Consider the following 26,763-nt stretch of genomic DNA (forward strand, 5'->3'; position numbering starts at 1 on the left):
GGACCCCCATCTCAAAATATCTAGTTCCAGGGACCCCCCAGAAGCAAAATTTGAGTTACAAACGTTCGCTTTGAAAATACATATATTCAAAGATTTGCACACATTTTCACGACTTTTTCAAAAATAGCAGATCTACAAGCTCACAGTGAGCTTGTATATCTGCTATTTTTCACTGGTTAAAGCATTCAATAATTCTAGGCCTAAATGGGTAAATCTTTTTCAGCAGGGCGACGTTGAGGACACTTGTGTGACACTCCCATGTTTCTAGATCTTCACTTCCAGTTCCATTTCACAGTGCGATGCCTTATTAGCGCTGTGTCGTTTTCATTGTTATTTGCCTTAAATTGTCTTTGTCTGTTTTGCGAGACAAATGAACTTTGTTTATGACTTGTGTTGAGTCGCGTACTGTCCAGCTGTGCCATCGCTGCACTGTAGACAATGTATTATTGATTAACGTAGACGCGTGGTTCAGTGTTGGGCCGTAGCTTAGCTACTAGCTGAACTACATTTCCCAGTGGCTTGTGGGTAAGGATGGAGCTCGAAACGAGGGCCCGCTACAAACTCGATAAGTGTATTGAGTACCCGGCATCAATAAACGTTGGGCTTATCAAGCTTGTTATCGAGCATAGCGGCCCAAGACATAAGCCGATCAAGACATTATTACAGTACTATTCATAATATAAAGCCATTTAACACGTATTGCACACTAATGAATGATTGTTTTAGTGAGATTTAATGATAATATTTGTTACTTTTGTCAATTGTCATCTTCATAGATGGTGGTCAGCCACAAACTCGCAACAACTGGCCAATAAAAAAAGATACCAGTTATGTTCAGAATTTGTCATCTTTCCACAAGCCACGAAACTACTCAATAGTGGGCTCGATAAAAGCCCGGCTCATTATCATTAAATATTTTACGAGCTCCATCCCTACTTGTGGGTAACTTCACTATTTCTTATTTTGAGAATTCTGTAGCTTCCAACTAGTAAAGTTGTTTCTTTACCATGTAGCAGCCAGAGGAGCTTTGGCCAAACCTACATCACTACCTTGTCAGTGGCGCATCATCCCAACATAACACAAGGGATGGGTTTTGAGTGCAGTTTTTTTCTCCACATCAAAGATAATTCTCCATCCATGTTCACCGTACGTTTTGTTCAATTACTCTGTGCCGTAGGGCATTAACGAACAAGTCGACAATTCGACTCGGTCGACTTCATTACTCAAGTCGACTCCCACCAGAAAAAGTCAAAAGTCGAAGTTGAAAAAAAAAGGTTATATTGTGAAAATAGCAGATCTACATGCTCACACCGCCTCGTGAGTATTTTCACTATTTCTGCCTCTATATATTTGACAATTTGGACAATGTTTAATTTGCCATTTGAGGTATTAAAAAGTCCATAAATTGTCACTTTAGAAATGTGCAGATACCCTCTATACACTTAAACTTTATGTTGGTTTGTTTACAGTTGAGTGAGAAAACAATGTTTCACATTAAGTTAATCATCTGGGGACCCCCCCCAAAATAATTGGGGGGTCGTGTGTGATGTGATGATGTTATCAAACGATAAAGTCGACTTCAACTCAACTTTTTACTTGGACGAGTCGACTTGCAAAAATCACAAGTTGTTAATGCCCTATTGTGCCATAACATGTCCTCAGCCATATATGACAGACTACATTAGGTACAAAGTAGCTTCAATGTAGCCACATACTTTTACTACGTAACCAGTAGTGTAGATAGTTCATTTTACCAAGTATCCTGTGATGCAGTTATCTACTTATTTTGTAAAGAGATTTTAATAGTGTAGCTCGGTTACTTTTCACCAAGAGTAACTAGTAGCTTAGCTAGCTACATTTTGAAAGTAGCTCGCCCAAAACTGGTGGTTCGGTCAACTTTTCAAGAAGGCAGCGCTCTTAGTAGAAGTCTTTTACAGGAAAGTTGCCCGGACGCCTTTTAAATGGGAAGTTGACACTGTCGTTCACACTGGAACTAAATTTATACACAGATACAGTAGGAGTTTTATATGGGGTTATACTGTATATCAAGCACGGATTAATGAGGTGTCAATAAGACGGAATATGGATGTGCTAAGATTATACGTTTAGACCAGTCGTTTTACAAACCTTTTAATTTCAAGGATATCAACTTTTGATATGCATTTAGAACCCCCTTGACTCCCAAAAGTGTACGAATAGAACCACATGGATTTGGTTCCATTTGCACACACTCTCTGAGTTACTGACATGTAGGGGTCCATTTGGTTCCTATCAAACACTAGCCTCACGTAGCCAGGCTTTAACTCCTCTGCGAAGAGAAAAGCCTGGTCAAGACCATAGGCTGAAACTGCATGAAACAGTGCTACTTCCGCCGGGAGAATTTCACCGGATGTTATGGGGCTGTTAAGTCTGACATCATTTTGTAGGCAGAGGAGAACTTTTGGGGGCAAAAGGCCCCAGCGCCTGTGAATCTTTTTACTATTTTTACTATATACTAATTTTTCTTCTCTTTGTTGTTGAAAGGAAAGTGGTAGAATTATACTTTTGTCGTTATTTTTGTCTCGGATCTGTTGAAATAGCGAGGGACAGATATTGATAATAAATCTGCTTGGAGGTCTGACTACAAAATGATGTCACGGCTTAAAAGCCCCATAGTTTTTTCATATTCCCCGCTGGCGAAAAAAAACAAAACTGTTCTACTTCTCCCGACCCATCGGTTGCACTCGTAAATGAATGAATGAATGAATGTCATTAATATACTTTGAGTTGCTATGTGGAAATTAGAAAAAAAGGTCCCCTCCCCCCCACCACCTTCTGTGTTGCCTGGAACTGTAGGATTGATTTTGGGGTTTGTATTGCAAAGTACACCCTGATGACATCACATGCTAACAAAAACGAGCCTCCCTCTAGGACCACCAGAGGGTCCCCGGACGGTGGACCTACGCCTGTCGCAATTATTACATAATCGTCTAATCCTAATTATTTAAGACAATCGCAATTATTTTGCATAATCGTGATAATCGTCAATAAAAAAGCAGAAATGGCAGATCTATAAGCTTATGTTGTGACGTGTTTTTGTCACACATTGTAAGCTTGTAGATCAGCCATTTCCGCTATAAAATAAGTATCAAATTATTAAATATGTCAGTGTTTCCTTGTATATTTATTATCTGCCCTGCAATTTCTTTTATTACAAATCCTAAAAGGCAAGCAGAAATGTAATTCTGATTCATAATGTCCCCATGTTCAATGTCAGAAAACGAGCTTGTAGATCTGCTATTTTAGAAACATTTTGAAAATGTGTGCAAATGTTTCAATATAGGCCTATATTTTTCAAAGCAAACTTTTGTAACTCAAATCTCTGCTTCTGGGGGGTCCCTGGAACAACATATTTTGAGATGGGGGTCTGCGGCTAAATAAATGTAATTTTGGGGGTCCTTGACATGAAAAGGTTGGCGAACCACTGATTTAGAGGAAGGATTTAGAAGTCGGGTCAAAGATATTCAAAGACTTGAACACATTTTTACAATCTTTCAAAAATAGCAAATCTACAAGCTCACGGTGCAGCACTTGCTTGGTGCCGTGCTGTGAGCTTGTATATCTGCTATTATATAATATAATAATGGTTAAAGTGGTTAAAATCTAACGCAACCCATACCAGGAAGTCCATCCATGCATGAAATAACTAATCTACATATTGAATCAAGCACACAAAATCCAGGGTAGACGTTGAAATGGCCGCAGAAGTGTTTTAAAGTTCCCCTTTAAGGTCCTCAGGTCCAAGACGTCTACAGTTGTTTTCTTTTGTTTCATTTTATGTTGTTTTGTTCTTGTGAACACAAACCTCTCCGTGCAACTACCTGAGTCACATTCACAACCACAACAGGAACTGGAATATAAAAGGTGGGGGTTCCTGTGAATCCCGGTGACAGAATCATTTTGTTCATTTGATCCTGTGATCCTTGTGTATTTTGGTGAAATATATGGGAGAAAGATACACTTTTAGGAGCCAAAATATATCTGTTGTCTTTGTATATTTTCACATTTAAAGGTGATGTCCATTCATTGAAATACGTTCTGGATTGCAGTTTTGAAAGTTCCCGTGTTTATTTTTAAAATGTTTTAATAGTACCAGCATAATATGTGTTTTGACGTTTTTGTTTTGTAATGAAAGTTCCCTGCTCAGATGCTATTTCAATGTTAATTTGTTCTGTAGATGTTTTCCTCCTCTGCAACAATCACCCTAATTTATTTTGCGTTAACACTCCTAAATAAAGTGGATCACTGTCATATGGGGGAGATTCATTAATGCTGTTGAGTGTTTGTGTTGTAAGAAATGTAATTGGCTCATTAGACACATATGAAGCAGAGATCCCTACAGGGAATGTACTGTAACATACACATTCGACAAGAAATGTTCACTTCTATAATTGTTAATTGTTGTATAGGAAGGGATTATCTGATAAATATCTACATACTGAATCAAGCAACTTAAAAGATGGGGTCTGGGGTGTTCATATAAGCCAGAGACGATGATAAAAAAATCCCCACATTTTTTAAGTGAAATACCCCTTTAAATTTGAATAAAACACATTTAACCCGGGTTGCCAAATCACCTGAATCCGGCAGGAGTCTCCTGAATTTCGACCCCATCTCCTGTGGTGCTCCTGGATTGTAATTTCTCCTGGATTTGGTATCAAAATCCCCAAATTCACCAGAACACAGGAAATTACATCTACTATGTTAAAAGAAATATGGTGGAGGACCTCCAGAGACAGAGGGCCCAGACCCATCGCTTGGGGGTGTATGGGCATTGCATGCAAAATCATACAGATATTCACTTAACGAATGACCACTTTGGTCATTATTATAGTCTTACTTTCCTTCAGTGATAATAATAAGTAACAATCTCAGGTGTATCTCCCATGGCTACAGTGATAAGTCTTGAGGTTATAAACCCAAAACCCAAGGTTGGGGGATCAGAGCACCTAAAGAACATTTTCACAGTTCATCTAAAGTCTAAAATGTAAGTTAACTATTATATTCCGAAATGAGTCTCATGAGTCAGCATAGCTTGAGAGATAAATCTAGGGCTCTGAAAACAAAGGGATAAGCTTCAAAGCTCCCAAAGAACATTTTCGTTGTCCATTTAAATTCTTCTAGGTTAAATATTACGTTCTCTGTCATATTACTATTTGGCTCAATAGCTAAGTCCAGGGTATCTAAACTGGAAGATCAAAACTGTGAGGATGAGGGTTCAAACTACCAAAAGAACATTTTCACTGTCCATCTAAATTATAAAGGGTAGGTTAAGTTATAACTAAAATGTGTCTTACTTTGCTTTTGTCATCAAATCGATGCTGTGTACTGAAGGCCTGAGTGAAGGACAGTAGCCTACAGTTTGGAACTTCGGATACATAGGCCTACAAGGGTCTACTACTAGCCTACTAATAAGAAGCGCTATGGCTTGAAAAAAAGAAAAGTCAAACCTGTGGTGGGATTTGATCACAGGACGTTAGATCACCTGCCATTCACTGTTACCTGGTAAGCCACTGAGGCAATTAATGAACACCAATGTATCCAGTAGGCTACGTACCTATCAATCAATACATTCAAATGGGGATTTCAGTGTCAGGTTCACATAAAATATCACAATGTTTGAATAAACGTTTATTTACATAGAAAAGAGGAGGAATTTGACTTCTTTCAAGCCTACCTAATAGGTAGGCTTGAAAGAAGTCAAATTCCTCCTTCAATAGGTAGTGGTTCAATAGGTAGTACCTATTGAACCAATCAGCATCACCACAAAGTAGGCCTACTAGTCTATAGAATAATGTACGTGTTTATTTCAATGGTCCGGCGGTTGCAAGCCAACAAAATGCCTGTTTTGTATCGACGTCATATGAACGCCCTCTGGTGGTGAGGTCTGAGATTTCAACGTCTAACTTGGACGGCGTATGCACGTCGTATAGACGGCGTGCGTCCGCTGGCCTAGTAATGCTTTTTGTGCGTTTCCAGGTGATACAGACGTCTGACTTGGACGTCGTATGCACGTCGTATGGACGGCGTCGCCCGCCGGTTGTGTGAGTGGGCGGAGGACAGTCTATAGATAAGGCGTCACACATTAACAACATCGTCTGTCATTCAATGTTATATGAAATACTATGTTTTCCTGTGGAAATGTATAGGATCTCCTAGTAGACCTTGTACCAGGTCTATGCAAACCTCTAATAAAGTCTTCAATCAATCAATCAATCAATCAATCAATTTTGCAACATTTAATGGCTTTTGGGTTGAAATTGAAGTGTTTAGACGTAGCCAAAGTAACACATGAAAACCAGCAATATTGTCTTATGCCAAAAATAGTAAGCTAATACATAATCATGATCTCTAGGGATTCGAACATGGAATCCCTGTATTGAACTTGAGAGTCTGTTCACCCGACCGCTTGACCATCAGTCACATTTAACAGCTAGCGTCTTAGTGATTTTCAATTGTTCTTTAATTTGTATTTCAGCCTTGAAAATGTAACGGTTCTCTGTAGGACTGGGATTTTACAATGTTTTAGTCAGAGTCTGATCTTTTTTTTTTGGGGCTTTTATGCCTTTATTGATAGAACACTAGAATGATAGGAAAAGGGAATTGAACCAGCGGCCGCTGCCAGGCAACCATGCCCATGTAGCAATGCCTATGGTATGGTAAGCGCCTAGACCAGTAGGCCAGCCACACCACCCCAGAGTAAAATCTTTAAACCTCTAGTCTACAGTGCAGACTCTTAATATTGAAGTATTTAGATTGGGACCCTACAAACTATGTAATTTCTTGTAGACCTAATAGACACCATCGCTTAGCAGAGGAGAGGACCCAAAAAATACAAAAAATAGAGATCTCCTGGATTCTGACAGTCCAATGTTGGCAACCCTGGTGTACACATAGCCGCCCGGAGATAAGAAGAGTAGGGCAAGAAGTATGATGTGATGTGGTGTTTCACCTTGATTTAGGGACTCACTTTTCTCCGGGTGTTTCGCTTTGATGGGACTCACCTTTTTCCAGGTGTTTCACCTTGATTTTGGGACTCACTTTTCTCCGGGTGTTTCGCCTTGATGCGACTCACTTTTTTCCAGGTGTTTCGCCTTGATTTTGGGACTCACTTTTTTGGAGATTTTGGGACTCACTTTTCTCTGGGTGTTTCGCCTTGAGTGGACTCAATTTTCTCCGGGAGTTTCGCCTTGATGGGACTCACTTTTCTCCGGGTGTTTCGCCTTGATGGGACTCACCTTTTTCCAGGTGTTTCACCTTGATTTTGGGACTCACTTTTCTCCGGGTGTTTCGCCTTGATGCGACTCACTTTTTTCCAGGTGTTTCGCCTTGATTTTGGGACTAACTTTTTTGGAGATTTTGGGACTCACTTTTCTCTGGGTGTTTCGCCTTGAGTGGACTCAATTTTCTCCGGGAGTTTCGCCTTGATGGGACTCACTTTTCTCCGGGTGTTTCGCCTTGATGGGACTCACTTTTCTCCGGGTGTTTCGCCTTGACGGGACTCACTTTTCTCTGGGTGTTTCGCCTTGATGGGACTCACTTTTCTCCGGGTGTTTCGCCTTGATTTTGGGACTCACTTTTTGGGGGATTTTTGACTCACTTTTCTCTGGGTGTTTTGCCTTGATGGGACTCACTTTTTGTCAGGTGTTTCGCCTTGATTTTTGGACTCGCTTTTTTGGGAATTTTGGGACTCACTTTTTTCCAGGTGTTTTGGGACTCACTTTTTTTAAGGGAATTATCTTAACCACTGCACCACTGTGGTTCTTACTTAATCTGTTCTCTTGCAAGCTGTTAAGTGAAAGAATAGAGGTAAAGGTACAAGAGCCAGGCAAAACTTTGGAAAACCCCATTACTGGGATTGAACCAGGAACCTCCTGCTTATCAGCACTGTATTTTCTCCACTGCACCACCATGGCTCAGATGTTGCTTGTGCTCTTGCAGGATTTCAAGTGAAGATTAGTTAAGGGTATAGGAGCCAGTTAACTTTGAGCAACACCCTTGGCAGTTTGAACTAGTGACCATTTGGCCACAATGCCTTTTCCTTAACCAGTAATCCATGAAGGTTTACACTAGTTCTGTTCTCTCGCACATTTTCAATAAAAGTCAACACAATCCTCTGCTGGAGTCGAACCAGAACCATATGGGTTGCTAGTCAGGGATCTTAACTGTACCACTGGAATGTAATAACTAGATAAAAGATGGAAAATATTCCAAGCTAATTTTGAACCCATAACCTTCTACATATAAGGGATGCAACTTAACCACTTGTCTACTGAATTTAACATGTAGGCAGTTAAATCTTTCAGTTATAATGAAAGATTTAGTTACTAGAGCCAGACAAAACATGGGAAATGTTCTTGCTGGTTTCAAATCAACTGATTAACTGATCCTGATTGCAAGCCCTGTATCTTAACCACTGCATCCAAAATCCAGGTGGAAATAAAGAAAGCAACAAATGGTTTTGCTTGGATTGAGTAATGGTTCAAACTTAATTTATATTCTAGTGATTGTGCACAGATCCAGCGCAAAAACACCTTTTATTTCAAATCCTTTCCCACGTACAGTAGGTTACAAATGTCACATCTGTTAATATTTAGACCATAACATTTTATACATTCTTTCAGCCATGACACGGTTATAGACACTTCTGATCTTAAATTATTAACAAACAAATTAAATCCCATTTACATGTTTTAAATGATGAATTAATCTTGTACAAGGCATGACATAAAAGAGTCGAAGCGACACATCTGTTGTCATGTTCAACCACTTCCAAACTAGGGTCCCTGCTTTGGGCATGTTGAGTATAGGCGAGAATTTTCCATTTTATTTTCTCAAACATTTCTAAATAATTAACATAACATTTATGTCCAAAAATAGTGAAAATATCTCCAAGCTCACGATGCATTGCAGTGCAACACGTCGTGAACATGTAGCTCTGCCATTTTCTCTACTCTATTAGTGAATGATTTCATGAGCTCATTCTATAGCTGAAACATTCGAGAAAACAGCTTTCTGAAACAGTCAACTGACTTTGTAGCCCTACTGCTTTGAAAACCTAACCTGATACCTTCCCAGTATGAAGGAATGCCCTATAAGCCAATGGTTCTCAAACCATTTGGAATCTCCGCACGGAACCGTGAGGGTCCCTGGACCCCACTTTCAGAACCACCAGTATTTAAGCTCCAACATCTGGCTTTGTCCGGGCCCCCAAAAATGTCCGGCCTCTAAGCATGGCCTACATCCTGGCACAAAGTGCTCAAAGTTTGTTGTATGCCCAGGGTCACATTGGCCAAGCTTCGCGGGACGCTTAAAGTTATACCATGTAACTTTTTTTTATAAAACAAATCTTAAAATTGTCCTAACTGTTATATCGCAACATTTTTAGAACACCCACTCCGTTATTTTCAGCTTCTAAAGCCTTCTCTTTATATGTTTTCTATGAGCCGTGAGAGGGGGAGAATTTCGCGGCAAAATTACGCCATCTGCATCATCTGTATACGTTGGCCAATCACATCGCGGATCATACACACATGATACACTACCGGCCGATCACAGCGTATCTGCCGTCTCTTCAGGAAGTAGCCTCCATCAGCTTTTACGATGGTGAAGGATTCTTAACCTCTTAATCCCCAAATCCTGGCCAGAAAATTACGTTCTTCTACCCCTCCACGGATTCGTATTGGTCGCGGTGGTTTGCGGAGCCGCTCCGGTGGTCCGCGACGACTCCGGGCGAAAAAAGCAATACCGCTACTGACCACTAGTTTAGTAACTTACACAGTATAGCTTTAATGAAATTAACTCATAAATAACACCGCTCACTTCACCCTAGGTTTGAATCAGGCCAGAATAACCCTTACGTTGTACAGCTACAACACAAGAGCCTTGTGGACCTTCCTCGCAACACAGAACATCAGTCCATTTGAAAACGTGTTCATGTCAAGGACCCCCTGTCACATTTATATGCATTTGCCACGGATCCTAATCTGAGAATATTTTGTGCAAGGTACTCCCAGAAGAGATTTGTGGGGAAAATACCAGATGTAGAGGCATACAGGAGCATATAAGGGCAGAGACAGGCATACAGTAGGGCATTCACGAATAGTGATTTTTAGTATTCGAATTATTCGACCTCCAAGTATTCGAATAGTCGAATATTCGACAGGACTGGCCAAAGTGTCAAATATTAAGTAAGCAAGAGGCGAACATTCTGAAAATAGTCAATCTACATGCTCACAACGCCTCGCAGCGCGAGGCGTTGTGAGCATGTAGATCTGCTATTTTCACAATATGTATCTGCAGAACCGAGTCACATTAAATGTAATACCTACAATTCCAAGTGCTTGTCGGGGTGGGGGTCCCCAGTTCAAATATGTTTCATTTGGGGGTCACGGCCTAAAAAGGTTTGAGAACCCCTGGTATAGAGCATTAAATAATTCATCCACTAGGGGCATTGACAACTCATTCTTATGACTTCCTATCTCGCCAAGCTTTATAAACTAGGCTATATATTTTTTGAAGAGAAAACAATAAAAAAATAAAAATAAGCGAATATTCGACTTCGGTGAACAACGTCGAATAGTGACTTTGATATTCGAATATTTGGTGAATGCCCTAGCATACAGTACACATGGGCCATCATCGAAGTTGTGGGGACACCATGCTAGAGGAGATCTGGAGTTGCCTGGCGTTGCCTGCCTCTATCACACACTTCGTTTTGGGAAGAGAGTCAGGGATTTCAGGAAGAGCTTTCATTTCTGGGGGCGGGCTAAAGCCTAATGACGCGAGCCCCAAACCACGTGCCCCATAAGCATACAACCCTGATTGGCCAACCCTTGAAGCTGGTTGAGGAAATAGAATCTCAATGGATCGGTTCCAGACCGTACTACAACACCACTACCGCCAGGGGGTGTTGTTGTGTTCGGTCTGGTTTATTAACCAGGCAAGATCTGGAGGAGGCGACGTCAAGGTGGGAGGAGGCGAAGTCAAGACAGGAGGAGGCGATTGCAAGACTGAAGGGAAAAAAGGAGGCGAAGTCAAGACTGCAGGAGTGGGGCGTCCGGTGGCCTACTGGTTAAGGCGCATACCACATAGGCACCGCCACATAGGCATGGTTACCGCGCCGTCACTGGTTCGATTCCCGATCCGGACGACCTTTGCCTCATGTCACTCCCCATCTCTCTCTCTCCCCATTTCCTGTCAGTCTACTGTGCTATCAATAAAGGCATAAAAGCCCCAAAAAGCAGGAGGAGAACTGTGGAGGAGGTGAACAAACAGCTGAAGCTCTGCATTCTACTTGACTTCTACTAGAAAAAAGAAAAACAGGTGGAGAACCTCCTCCAGAGTTTTTTAATGAATGTATTGTATTTCTAAAATTGTTCTATATTACATACTTGAATAAATTCTTTAATTGCAAAAATAAAAAATAAAATGTGCATAAACCGTTTTATAAGTTATGTTATATCAAATTTTATTTCTGGGGATCCCCAAACCCCACTTCGATAATCACTGCTTCATGAAACTACTGTATACTTTCAATTCCAACAAAAGCATTGTTATGCAAAAGACGCCATCACTTTTATCAAGTTAAAATACTGAAAAGGCTTTTATCGATAACGTATTTAACTTGACGATGGGAGCACTCTTGTTGTAGAACTAATGACGTAGCAACTTAGTAATGTTTATCTTTGATGTAACAGTATGTGGGAATATATTTCCAACACTCACTATAGTTTAAAACTGCAATCCAGAACGTATTTGAATGAATAAAAAGGTTATGTTAACCAGTGAGTATGGTAAAGTATGTTAATATAACTAGTACATCTGCAGTGGTTGGAGGTGATCTCCCTACTCTGCCACTGAGACATCAATCTGGCTAGGCATCTTCATAGAAAAGGTCCTTTTCACTAAAGGTCTGTTCTGATGACTACTGAGACATATAGTCCATGGGCCCGACGGGTTGTCGGTATCAAAAAGGTGGCAAAGGTTACCATGCATTTTTGAAAAGCTCTATATCTGTAGATTATATTTTGGTATGATAACCCTTTCTTAGACCCAGCTAAATTGGTGTTATCAGCCTCTAAAGTTGGTGTCCCATTAACATTACATTACAGGACAAAAGGTAAAAATATTAATCTGCTTTTAGTAGCATAAGAGGGGTCAAACTAGGGGGTTTTCATGATGCCGAATCCATTGCAAGCATCTGTTTTGCACAAAAAACATTCCTTGGGCTATAAATGGCCTCAGAAGACAATGCATGTATGGGTGTGCATTCATGTTATTCGGAGGCCTTAGGGTTTTATTTCTCATGCTAATCAGTCTAAAAGCGCCAAATTTTGCACAGATGTAGCCCAGGGCATTATCTAATGATTTAGCTAGGGCGCCCGAGTCGGTGACCTTCGGGCTCCAGAAAACATCCACAAAACTCAGAAAAGTGATGACTCATCACTTTTCATCACTAAACCATTGTTTTTCTGGAGCTGTGGCGACCCCAAAGGTCGCCGACTCGGGCACCCTAGCTAAATCATTAGAGCATGCCCTGGGCTACATCTGTGCAAAATTTGGCGCTTTTAGACTGATTAACACGAGAAATAAAACCCTAAGGCCTCTGACTAACATGAATGCACACCCATACATGCATCGTATTCTGAGGCCATGTATAGCCCAAGGAATGTTTTTTGTGCAAAACAAATGCTTGCAATGGATTCGGCATCATGACAAACCCCTAGTTTGACCCCTCTTATGCTACTAAAAGCAGATTAATATTTTTACCTTTTGTCCTGTAATGTAATGTTAATGGGACACCAACTTTAGAGGCTGATAACACCAATTTAGCTGGGTCTAAGAAAGGGTTATCATACCAAAATATAATCTACAGATATAGAGCTTTTCAAAAATGCATGGTAACCTTTGCCACCTTTTTGATACCGACAACCCGTCGGGCCCATGGACTAATAGACCCTCTGGTCTAGTAGGACACCTAGTGGTAGCCAAGTAGTACTGCCTGCAGCTCAAAATGCAAGCAATCCCAGCAAATCTGCAAAGCTCAGAAGTGTCTGCACTTGCATGGGGCCGGTGGGAGACCCGGTCATTTCATATATCCATGACAACGTGATCTTCTTAACCAGTATCCACTAGGGAAACACCAGGTGCTGCTTAGCTTGGACCAGTGTGTAGTGATATTCATGCATGCGATCTGTATCACTACGCCTTTTCAGAAAATAAAACTTTTTGATTGCCAATTTACTAGTTCAAAAGGTGCCATACTGCATAGCAGTCAGCTGGGTTTACTGTTACTGCCACTAAAAATAATTCACCATTCATTTGTATAGTCATGATTCACCATGATCCTGGATGGCTTGATTCTAGGCTTAAAATAGTTGATATAAATGTTTTTATAAATCTCTATGGGAAAAAGTAATTTCCGATTTCTATAGTGGCACCAGTAAACCAGTGCCTGCAGCTATGCCTTATTGAGGGAAAGCTAGCATCTTTCTCTAAGCGATTTAACTGCTAGGACTTGGATTCATGAAAATAATACAAATGAAATCCACTGCAAGCTGGAAAACCTCTGTTGAAATGCCCACAAAAAAACACAAAACACATGAACCGCTGCTGCTGGGTACAAGATGCATACAGGTCCTTATGTCATGTTTCACAGCTTCATGGCTTGAGCTTGTAAGAGCACACAAAATGGTACCCTTTCGGATGTAGGGGTTAAAACCAAAAGAAATCCCAAGACTGAAAATTATTTTCAGTCCAAATATGTGATTTTTGAAACGTGGCGCGCACAGCGTATTTGGAGTGTTTCCCTGAAGTTCTGAACTGCCTTCACTGAATTTGTGTGTGCCAAATCCATGCTTCATTTTATAGAAGTATCTTCTGAAGTTTTGTTGTATTCTATGCTAGTCTGGCCAATGCAAAAATACTCATATCTTGAAATTCTAACTGCTTTTTAGTTATAGTTTATTATTTTGCAGACCTGCACTGATCTCAGAAATAGCTCCCATGGAATCCTCAAGACTGAAAGCAGTCCCCAGGACTGAGAACTCGAACCCCTGCGGATGTCACCACTCCTATGAAACCTCATTTATACTCAGTAGTATGTCATCGTCTCTTGCCGAAAATAACAGATCTTCAAGCTAACATCGCTTCGGAAAGCGTTGTTTGCTCCAAGACCTCTTTTTCAAGACCTGTTCTTTATGGCAAGCGACACCGACGCACTATTGCAGTTTCAAATTAACCACTTCAACCCCATATGCTTGAGCGGAGTCCCTCGGGGCTCTATACTAGTGTCCTTTCCGTTTGTTTGTGAGCTTGTTGATCGGCTATTTCCAGCGAAAGCCTTCCCCACAAAAAAGGACGCTGGGGTTTAAGTGGTTAAAGGTGCTTTAAACGACATTCATCCACCGGACGTAGCATTCCACTCCCACGTTCGCGACACCTCGTACTGCGTAAGGTCCCTTATTCCCTCATGCGAGGAGCTAAATCGTCTGAGGCCCCTGAGGTTGACGCCACCCCCCAGTCACTGTGTTGGTATCTTCCCCCTTTTTCCCTGCATAGTACTGCGTTTTATTTGTCCGCCATCGCTTCCCTCGCACACCACGCGCACACACACACACACACACACACACACACGCTGCACAAGGATCCCTTATTCCCTCCCCCCCACAAGTCACGACACCATGGGTGGTGGTTTCAGGGCTTGAGCTTGAGCCAGGGGTGGAGGATGGTGAGGATGGAGAGGACGGAGGAGGCCAGGCCGCAGGCCCCCGTGAAGCCGGGCCCGGTGGGGTAGAGGCCCAGCCGGTGCAGCGGGATGAACACGTCCATGCTGTTCTTCAGCAGGTCCAGCAGGAGCGGCGGGTTGGCGCGCAGCACCGCCGCCAGCAGCTGCAGGCGCCTGCGCATAAGGGACAATCAATCAATCGATAGGCCTGCAGAGGTTGACTTGACACTAAGGTCTCAGAGGCAGGGATAGGGATGGGACGGTATGAAAATGTCATATCACGATTATTGTGACCAAAGAAATTACGCAATTTATGATATTGCAATAATCAAAATATCCCCTGCCAACATCCATTCTCCTGGAACGGAACATTTGCCAAAAAATAGCCGATCTACAAGCTCGCAAGGCGACGCGTTGTGAGCTTATAGATCAGCAAAGACATTTGGTAGAGAGTGAAAAAAAAAGTATGTATATTATAAGTACGTTTTACCAATAGAGGGTTTAAATGGTACCGGATATGCAGCTCGGCAAACAAAAGGTGAAGTGATCCCAGTGCATGACGGAGGACGATAACATAATAAATTAAATCTCCACGATACGATTATCGCGAGTGTTTTTTTTTATCACGATAAACAATAATATCGCTTATCGTCCCATCCATAGAAACGGGTCATGTTCTACTTGCCCAAAGGTCATGCCCACTTGCCCGAAAAGTACATTGTGAGACGTACAATTTTAATTGGCTGTGAGACATGGATATGCCTCAATATTTATGCCAAATATCTCAATAGCTACACAACATGACTTATTTTAAATTCCACAGACATCTTGTGTTGTGTTTATAGCCAACTAAAGACAGTTGCTTCCCCACTCAAACACACTTGCCCATCGGGCAAACTGAAAGCAAACTGCACTTGCCCGAACGTATTATTTACTTGCCACGGGCAGTCGGGCAACCATTAGTGTCAACCCCTGGACCTGTCACAATTATTACGTAATCGCCTAATCGCAATTATTTGACATAATCTCAGCACATGTTGAAAAAGGTTCATATATTTTCAAACATAAAAAAAAAAAATAGTGGAAATAGCAGATCTACAAGTTCAGTAGATTGTCTATTTCAACTATCAATGTTCTTGTTTTAAGTATAAATAAAGTTGTCAAATATGTCGGTCATTTCTTTGTATATTTGTGTTGTGTGTCATATCTGCCATGTGCAACTTCAAAGCCTACAAGCCAAACAGAAATGTAATCGTCAATGACAAAAACACAATTAAATCACAATTATTTGAGTGACAATTAACTGTCACGTAAAATAGTTATAAATATAAATAAATCTGTTGGAAAATAACTGAAGGATTCAAGAGCAAGCAAGGCAGGCTCTATTAGCTCAACGGTAAAAATGTCACACATTAATCGTCAACCAAAAACATCCTGGCAGTGATAGCCCTACCTGCGCAGCGGTTCGACCACGAGCATGGCGGAGGCAGGGAGGAGGCTCGCTCCAGCGCCGGCGTCCAGAGGGAAGGAGAGATGCTGGTCGCTGCTGGCCGCGGCGGGGGACGGCGCCGGAGACAAGGGCGAGGCGGCCCGGCTGCTCTTGGACCCGTGGGAGCGGGCCTCGTGCTCCATGAGGAGGTGCAGCTCATACAGGTCACGGGTGAGGTTGAGGATGAGGGCGAAGAGGTAGTACCTGGGAGAGACGGACAGAGAGGGAGACAGAGACGGACAGACAGACAGAGACGGCCAGAGTGAGAGAAACAGAAAGTGAGTCGGAGAGAGACAGCCAGAGAGAGAGAGAGAGAGAGAGAGAGAGAGAGAGAGAGAGAGAGAGAGAGAGAGAGAGGCAAAGGAAGAGTGAGACAGAGTACAAGATTAACTAGTTCATACATGGGCAACTGGTGGCCCGGGGGCCACATGCGGCCCCCACCTTCACTTAATGCGGCCCGCAGGTTAATATCGGAATACTGATATATTATATCTGTCTATATTAGTAGCATAATGACTTGGCACTAGTCTTTTTTATGTCCAGCCCTCTTCATCATCAAAGTTGCCCATCCCTGAACTAGTTAGTTTATTTGATCATCTTCACAGTATCAATAAAATCATACATCAACAAAAGCAAACAGTTACACTGTTAAAGGTGATCAAAAGGAATATGCTGAAAATAATTGTAATTTTTCAACAAAATAAAATAGAAAATAGCAGATGTGCAAGCTTGCAGCGTGTCACGCTGTGAGCTTGTACATCTGTTAATTTTGAATAACCAACGCTAAAATCACAGTTGCTTTCCTGGTTTTATTGGGTTAAAGAAAAGTAATGCACGCATTCTACTACTTGAATGCATGCACTGGCCCCGAAGAAACTGAGATCAAAGAGAAGAAATCAAGCCGCTCCCTGTCGTTACATTTTATTTTGAGTGACATTTATGACAAATAGCCTATAAACAAGCTCATAACGCATGCCCTCTTTGCCATCTCCCTCCCATAAACGAGATGTTATATCTCAACTAGGGTCTACCTGGTTAAAGAAAAAATACAATAGAAAAACACTCTCACCTGAAAGACCTCTGGCTCCATTTGTGCTGGTCCAGGTTGGGGAGGAGGCCGGTCTTTCCGGCCCACAGAACGTTGTCACAGGCGAAGTACATGGCTCTGTTGAGGTGGCTCACAGTGAGGCACAGCCTCAGCACGCTGTCCGACAGGTGAATGGCTCGCTTGGCCGCCTCCAACGCTTCTACCGAGTTCCCCAAACGCATCACTGGAGTTGACACACAAACCAAGACCAAGATCAAATTAGGAGCAGTGGTTCTCAACCTTTTCAGGCCGCGACCTGAGCCCAAAATAATCATCATTTAACTGGGGACCCCACCCAAAAATCTAAGAAAAGAGAACATATTTGAAACCCCCAAATAATCATATTTGAACTGGGGCCACCTCCCAAGATAATCATAGTATTTGAGTTGAGGCATTACATTTAGTTTGACTCAGATAAATAATGTGAAAATATCTGATCTACATCTGGGGAGCCCCTAAAATCATGTGGAGATTGAGAACCCCCTGGGTGTCCCGACAGTTTGAACAACTAAATTAGGGTTCAACAATCAAATAGCCGTCATGTATTAAATGTATAATATATATTTGTTTTAAATAACAAAAGGGTAGACGTAATAAGCTTAGGCCTAAGACTATACCTTTTATTTGTTTTTTTCCTGGGAAAAGAAATGGGTTGATGAATTTCAGTATGTTTTCTACACGGAAAAAAGAAATAAACTAAACTAAACTAATTACACCTATTGATTTCTTATTCTTTTTTCAGATTTTAATGTGACATAGTATTTGTTACAGAGTGCCTTGTGATTGCTTCTTCCATAGTTACTACAATATCTCTCTATATGTTGCAGCCAAAATATAAACAGAATATAGTAATAATTGCATCTTCCCATTATCGGAACAGCTGCTGATACTGCAGTTGGTAGGGACAGTCCGACACTAACCAATATGCAAGTTGTGGGTATCGGAATGGAGCAAATGGTTATCGGTACATCTCTATTCTAACTCAGAACCAAAAGGAGATGAGGGTTTGTTCAGTATTACTCACACTTTCTAGTGAGACTCATGTGAGCTTCCAGTTGACTGATGGTGTTCAAGAGAGCCACGCTCCCACCGGCCTTCTGGAGCGTAGAGCCCAGCAGAGCACAAGCATACTGTGCAGCCCTGTTACAATACAACCACAAATACATATGAATACTGGTACAACACAACAAACATAGTGTGTAGCCCTGTTACAACACAACCACAAATACATATGAATACTAGTACAACACAACAAACAATTAAGACCTGAGGATGATTTTTAAAAACGCCTTTAAATCTATCCTTACCTAAGTTATCAGAAAATCTTCTATTTATTGTATTTATTTAAATTTTTTATAAAAAAGGAAAATGAAAAATCTTTTTCTATACACGGCAACGTCTAAAATGACAAAGATGCATTCCAACCTATAGGCATTCTCGGTCTTGGGTGCAATCACAGTCACCAGACAATAATTCTGCGTATATGCAGGTGGATCCTGCCAATGCCTTTCAATTGGGAACGGAGCAGTTTGATGCTATTAGAGGATTTCCACAAAACGAATAAACGCTCCGTTCCCAAGGAAAAGCATTGGCCGCGGTATCCCAGAATTCAAGTTTGGTGTGACTGCACCCTTAACGGGTTACTGTTACAACTCAAAGGCAAATAAACCTTTCTTTTTTTAATCAATCAATCAATCCACAGTGCTTTGTTTATGCCATTATTCAGCATGGCTGCCATGTACACAAACACACAATGATTTATTCATAGTGTTTATTTTTTTACTATGTAACATTGCTGTAGGCCTACTACCCAGGATTTTAACCCAGGTCTCCTGCACTAGTGCTGAAAGTTTTACCATTGAGCTGTTGTACCTGCCTGTCTGCCTGCCTGCTTGGGGGCAATATTGGTCAGGTCGAAATTCACGTCAAACCAGAAACAGGATTGTGTCAATTTAAAGGTTGTGTTCAAACTACCATGATCCCAATTGTATGGCTTATCATCAACAACATACTCTACTACCATACAGACTTGACAAAAAACTAAATTATATTCACTAAGAGAATACAGCTTTAACAAACTATTTTCAAAACATTTGAGGGGAACATTAACAATGTAGTGACATAATAGTGATTCATATTTGATCAACACTTCCTACTAGTTTTGCTGAGTGGACCTGGCATCATTTAAACAGACTATTTTCTTTATCCTAAGCATTGATAGGGTTTCCACACATTTGTACCAATTAATTTCCAAAACTTTTCCAGAATATTTAACCCAATTTCCAGGGCTATATAACAATAATTCAACTCAATAACAGGTCGCTTACTCCTATGCGCAATGCCCAAAGACAGGTAGTGTATGCCAGTGGTTCTCAACCTTTTCAGGCCATGACCCCCAAAATAATCATATTTTAACTGGGGACCTGGCACCCTGACGAGCACTAAGAGTTGAGGAATTTTGTATAACACGGTTCTATTGTGAAAATAGAACATCTACATGCTCACGCCGCCTCGCGTTGCGAGGCGTTGTGAGCATGTAGATCGGCTATTTACACAATTTCTGCCTCTAAAATTTGACAATTTGGCCCATGTTTAATTTGTCATTTCAGAGGTATTAACTAAATCAATAACCAAAGACAATGCATAGCTATTTTTTCCAGGACCTTCCAGGACCCTTGATAAATTCCAAAACTTTTCCAGTACTGGAAAAATATTTTTCTAATTTCAAAATATTTCCAGGAATTTCATGACCGTGGGAACCCTGATTGAAAAAAAAAAAAAAAAAAAGTTGTGTTATATCATGTGTCAAATGGATTGATTTCCAAGTGGCTGTGTAATAAGCGGGATAATGAGCAGCTAACCGGTCGTTATTGAGAAATAAGCCCTTCAGAAAGTGGTTAGAAAGGCAAAAAGTTCCAAACAATCTCACTAAAGATGTGGCAGCCTCCCTGTTGTCACTCTGAGACCAGACCCTCTGTTGAGGACTGAAAGGGGTTTGGAGTTTTAATTTAGACATGATTTGGGTAGTTAATATTTGGAAGAAGAGGTCCTGTCCTGTCACTGTGTTATCATTTTGTAATTCTGATAGCACCAGTAGCAACACACACCAAAGGTGAGTTAAAGTCTACTTACATTTAAGGTAAAAAATCAAACCTCGGTTCGAAGTGAAGCGGTGAATTTGTATTCTATGTGTTCTAGAGCTATGAAATCTGTGTTCTAGATCTATACATTCTGTGTTCTAGATCTATACTTTCTATGTGCTTTAGTTCTATATTTTTGCCAGACCCATGAAATGGGTAGGCCAGGGGCCTACATAAGCAAATGTCGGTCTGTCTGTCTGTCCGGGTTTTCTATATAAAGGGTATATATGATGATGACATGATGATGACATGCCTACAAAAGGCATGATGTCATAAATGATGATGACAGACAGGGGGTTGGCAGAACCGGGGTCTGGCACAACCAGGTTGACCTGGTCTAGTTAGATTCTATGTGTTCTGAATGAATGAATTTTGTCTGGAGAGCCAAAATGTCATGTGAAGCTTGACCAATCCTCAATTCTTCATTCTGGACTGGACATGCACGGGACAGACAAAGCTATACCTTGGAAGCGGTTTTCACCGCTTCAAAAAGCAAGAAAGAAAGACAAAATGAAAATTAAAGCTGAAATGTTAAACATACATACGTCATCACATATTTAGCCCGGGACCTCATATTGCTGCCTTGCCCAAAATAAATCCTTGTTCTTTTTTCACCCAAGACGGAGTGGCTTGGATTTTGGTTCTTTGAAGTCTGCATGATTGTACTTTGTAGGCTACTTTTTTGGAAATGCTTTTTGGTCACACAGGAAAAGCGGGTTTGTGTTAATTCAACTGAGAGCTCTCGGAGTGTTTATAAATTATGACACACCAACGCAAATTCCTTGCAACTAACTTTGTTCGTAGTCAAAGAGCCCCCCAGCTACGACGATGGCTCGATTACTACAGAGAACATGCACTCTGTTGTTTTTGCCAAACCAGGACTTCATCATGTCCATTTGAACATCAATAGCTTGAATCCCAAAAAACTGGAGTTAATTAAGGGAATGTTTCATGACGGTAAGGCAAAGATTTTATCCTTCTCTGAAACTAAACTTGATGACTCGTTTACGGATGCTAGCATTGAAATTGCCAACTATACTGTAATCAGGAATGATAGAAACAGGTATGGAGGCGGAGTTTGCATGTATGTACACAATGATGTCAATTTTGTCCCCCGTCCAGACTTACACCACAGTTCACTTGAAACTGTATGGATTGAGGTAATCTTTGAACATGCCAAAAACATACTAATATGCGCTGTCTATAGACCACCTGATCAGAATGATTTCTTTGAGCTGTTTGATGAGAGCTTAGCAAAGGTGGACGGTACCGAGTGTCACATTTTGGGCGACTGGAATGTGGACATTTTGCGTAAAGACGCACCCATGTTCAAGTCCTTTGATGGGTTATGCAAGCAATACAGCCTCACTCAGCTTGTCACAGTACCCACCAGGGTGACAGAGCACTCTCAAACCCTCATAGATCTCGTCGTAACCACTGACAAGTCCAAAGTCACCGCTAGCGGGGCTATTGTATGCGGTCTTAGTGATCATTATATGATCTACTCTACCCGAAAAATACACAAACCCAAAGCTAGTGGCCACAGAACTGTCGTTGCTAGAAGCCTGAAGAACTACTCCAGTGAGGCTTTTAATCTCAAACTAGCGGGTGTAGACTTTTCCCCAGAGCTGCAGTGTACAGATGTCGAGGAAGCATGGTGCGGTTTTAAAACCAAATTGACCGATGCTCTAGACGACGTGGCCCCCTTGAATACCACCAGGGTTAAAGCCCGCCAAGAGCCATGGTATAACTCAGATATTGCAGAATCAGCTAGACTCAGAGACAAAAAATACGATGAAAAACGAAAGTGCTGCAAAAAGCTCAAGAAAAAATTCAACCATGACCTCAAAAAACACATTGAGCATCTTACTGCTCAATGCAAGAGACTTAGAAACCAGACAACCGCCCTAGTTAGATCCGCCAAAAAAAACTACATCGACGACAAAATCGATGAATACAAAAACAACCCACGAGACCTATGGAAGTTGCTTAACAACCAATTAGGCTTAAAATCAAAAACCATATGCCACAACATAAACATCAAAACGGACGCCGCTCTCATTTCTGACAAAGGTGAAGTGGCTACCCATTTTAACAAAACCTTTACCACCACAGCCCGTTCACTGGTCAAAAGACTGGTCGCCCCATCTGGGCGGTATGGTGAAGAATTTGTTAATACATTCTACAAAAAACTGGGCGTCAGTAAAGACAGTTTTAAACTTTCCACAGTGACAACTGATGAAGTGTTTAAAAAATTGAGCGCCCTACCTCAACACAAGGCCACTGGCCTTGATAAAATCCCAGCTAGATTTCTCAGAGATTCAGCCGCCACCATTGCTCCAATCATTACCCACATAATTAACCTTTCCATCGAACAGGGTCATGTCCCCCAGGACTTCAAACTAGCAAAAGTAACCCCCCTGCATAAAAAAGGTAGCAAACTAGACCCTGGAAACTACCGCCCCGTTTCCATTCTTAGCTCCATATCCAAAGTCATGGAGAAAATAGTCTACGAACAGATTGCAAGATATCTCGATGAGAATAATCTGATTTACGAGTTCCAATCTGGATTCAGAAAATCCCATTCCACTGACACATGCCTTCTCTATTTGACTGACCAAATCAAACGCGAAGCGGATCAGGGCAAGTATAGTGGCATGGTCATGATGGACCTCCAGAAGGCATTTGACACCGTGGATCATGCTATTCTGATTGAGAAACTAAAAGCCATCGGTCTTGACAGCGCAGCAGTGAGCTGGATGCAATCTTACCTGGTGGGGAGGGAACAGGTGGTGGAGATTAACGGTACCCTGTCCCCCCCCCTCCCAGTAAGCTGTGGAGTTCCCCAAGGTAGCATACTGGGACCTCTGTTGTTCCTAATATACGTGAACGACATGGCATCTGCTTGCGACTGCAACCTGTTCCTGTTCGCGGATGACTCGGCTCTCCTAGTCTCGGGCAAGGACCACTTGCAGGTTGAAAAGACACTTAACTCTGAACTGAGTAAGATCTGCACATGGCTTAACGACAACAAATTATCAATTCACCTGGGCAAAACCGAGTCCATCCTCTTTGGATCAAATCATAACCTCAAAAAGGTAGAGAACTTCACAATCAAAGTGGGTGACAAGGTCATAACACGAAAAAACGAAATCTCCTACTTAGGATGTATCCTTGAAGCTAATCTTTCCAGCGAAAAGATGACTTCAAAAGTAATACAAAAAATCAACCAACGAACTCGTTTCCTACAGAGGATCGCCCCAATGGTCAACTTCAACACACTGAAGACCATAGCTGGTGCAATAATCCAGCCCCTCTTTGACTATGGAGTCCACGTATGGTATCGTGACGCCCCACAAGCCCTAAAAACTAAACTCCAAACAGCCCAAAATAAACTAATTAGGGTCCTGCTTAACCTTCCCAATCAGACTCACCTCACCGCTACTCACCAGTTAAGAGTGGGGTGGCTCAGAGTAGATGACAGAGTACAGCAACTTGCAATGGGCCTGGTGTACAAGATACACTACACCACTATGATACCCAAGTACCTGTCAAAATACTTTAAAAACGTTAAGGATGTCCATAATTACAACACCAGAGGCAGTGCCACAGATCACGTTCAACCCAGAGTCAACTCAAAGAAAGGGTCGAACTCGTTCTTCTGCTACACCACAAAAATGTGGAATGCCTTACCGAAGGCCATAAAGGAGTGTGGATCACTAGCATCCTTTAAAATTGCCCTAAAAAACCACTTACAGGCAGCAGCCGTTCACAACTGGTAAAAACCTAGCCCAACCCTACCCTCCCTGCCCCTTCCTTGTATATACTGTACATACTGATTGTTTAGACTTACTGTTACCTGCCCCTTCCTTGTATATATTGTATATACTGTACTTACTGATTGTATAGACCTACTGTTTTCTTTTTTTCTTTACATATCTACTGCATAGTACTGTGTTCTATTTGTCTGTCATTCAATGTTATATGAGATACTTTAATGGTTTCCTGTTGAAATAAGCTTAGTCTTTTCATGGATCTCCTTTTAGTAGACCTTGTACCAGTGAACTGTACCGTCATGAATCTGTACATTTTCCTATGCAAACTTCTAATAAAGCCTTCAATCAATCAATCAATGTTGCAACCATTATCCCCAAATGACAGTTGAAAGTAGTTGCATTGCAGTGGAATGGCCTTAAAACGGTTATGTTGCAAGGGGTTGCAATCAATGTTGTCAGTGGTGTGGACTCAAGACTGGCCAAAGTAATCATGTTACAATTTAAACCAGTTGATTTATTTATTATTATTATTATTGTTCAGTGGTGGAAAAAGTAGTTACTTACAGTTATTATTATAGCCTTACCTAAAAACTCTCTCCTTGGCTTGGCTCTGCGCGTTGAATCGCACCCAGGAATCCATAGTCAAACAATTAATTTAAACCGTTTCTAAAGTAAAAAAATATATCCCAGGTTGTTGTTGTTAGCATTAGCATGAGCTAACACGTCGACCAACTAGTTGACGACAGTGTCAACCTGTGACGACGAGTCACAAACCTCATTTACACCGTTTAGTCAAAGCCTCTCTGCAAAAAATATGTCTGAAAATATATACTTTGTATGTTGAAAATGTGTTTTTTAAACTCGCATTTCTTGCTTTGTTTTTGCCTCAAGTTAGTTTTGTCTCCTTGTCAAGCGCCCGGAAGTGAAAGGTTCCCGTCCTTCCCTCTATCTTGTCCGGGTCGAAACAGTACTAACTACTCCTGGAGTTCCCCGCAGATGTGGGCCTACCAGAAATGCAGGTTTAGGCTTTAGGTCAGTGGTTCTCAACCTTTTCAAAAATAATCATATTTTAACTGGGGACCTCCCTCACCCTGATGAGCACTAAAGAAACCTAGAGAGAGAAAACAATGTTGCACATAAGTTAATCATGATCTGGGGACCCCCCAATTCCCCAAAATAATTTGGGGCCCCTCCTGGGGGTCCCGAGCCACAGGTTGAGAACCACTGGTTTACTGCTTTTGTAATTTGATGTTATCGTATGTAAAGTAGGCCTACTATGTTCTATCCGTCTGTCTTTCAATGTTATATGAGATAAAATGGTTCCTGTGTAAGCCGTAAAGCTTACTAGGATCTCCTTTTAATTGACCTTGTACCAGTGATGTTTGATATGTGATGCCAATAATTATCTTATACTAACCTATCATTGTTTTCATATACATTATTTGTCCTCCTTGTTTTTTCGAGTTTCTTTGAGAAACACTGCCTTATATTACAGTATATTAGGCCCCCTCCTGTTTTTGCTCTAAATTAAATCCCACCCAATATCTGAATGTCAGACTCACTCATCAGAATAGTGGTTGCCAGCATTGGAGAGCATCTCTATGCTTCAGATGAGTGTCTTGGTGACTCTCTGTAAGTTAGAAAGTCAGTGCTGGTGTTATCTTTTCTTCACAAACACCTGGTTTCACCAGAATGTCATAATAACACAGGGTTCCCACACATCTTTACCAATTAATTTCCAAAACTTTTCCAAAACTTTTCCAGAATATTTAACCCGATTTCCAGGACTATATAACAATATATAATTCAGCTCAATAACGAGTCGCTTACTCCTATGCGCAATGCCCAAAGACAGGTAGTGTATGCCAGTGATTCTCAACCTTTTCAGGCCATGACCCCCGAAATAATCATATTTGAACTGGAGACCCCGGCACCCTGACGAGCACTAAAAGTTGAGGATTTTTTTATAACACGGTTTTATTGTTGCGAGGCGTTGTGAGCATGTAGATCAGCTATTTTCACAATTCCTGCCTCTAAAATTTGACAATTTGGCCAATGTTTAATTTGTCATTTCAGAGGTATTAACAAAATCAATAACCAAAGACAATGCATAGCTATTTTTTCCAGGACCTTCCAGGGCCCTTGATCAATTCCCAAACTTTTCCAGTACTGGAAAAAAAAAGATTCCAGGAATTTCATGACCGTGGGAACCCTGCATATTGTAATCATGTTGACCTTGGCTACAGTGCACAGTAGCACTGCAGATGGGAATGCTCTGCCAGTATCAAGATAAGAGAGAGAACTAACTAGACAAAGGCTTCTGTCTGCACCGTCAACATACAGTACTGACTGAGAACAGTAAAAACAACTACAACTGCACTCTGTCGAGGAGCTGTTTACATTTCTGACTAATTAAGTATTCAATCAGTCATCAAAATCAGACACAGAAAACAACTGGGTCACTGAAGAAAGCAAGTAGGCCTGAATCAAGCCAGATACATTAA

The 26,763-nt window shown here is 41.3% G+C and overlaps 1 protein-coding gene across 1 annotated transcript; it reads right to left on the reverse strand.

The window, feature by feature from the left end:
- Nucleotides 1-12,933: 12,933 nt before the first annotated feature.
- Nucleotides 12,934-25,164, reverse strand: pex11b (peroxisomal biogenesis factor 11 beta). The gene is made up of 5 exons (XM_080734842.1): nt 24,844-25,164; nt 18,368-18,483; nt 17,326-17,527; nt 16,221-16,460; nt 12,934-14,941 (listed from the first exon to the last, which is right to left on the reverse strand). The coding sequence occupies exons 1-5, from the start codon at nt 24,897-24,899 to the stop codon at nt 14,737-14,739; spliced, it is 819 nt and encodes a 272-aa protein (XP_080590968.1). The 5' UTR covers nt 24,900-25,164; the 3' UTR covers nt 12,934-14,736.
- Nucleotides 25,165-26,763: the final 1,599 nt, after the last annotated feature.

The sequence above is a fragment of the Nannobrachium achirus genome, assembly GCF_963921795.1.
Source record: "Nannobrachium achirus genome assembly, chromosome: 10".
In the NCBI taxonomy this organism is placed as follows: domain Eukaryota; kingdom Metazoa; phylum Chordata; class Actinopteri; order Myctophiformes; family Myctophidae; genus Nannobrachium; species Nannobrachium achirus.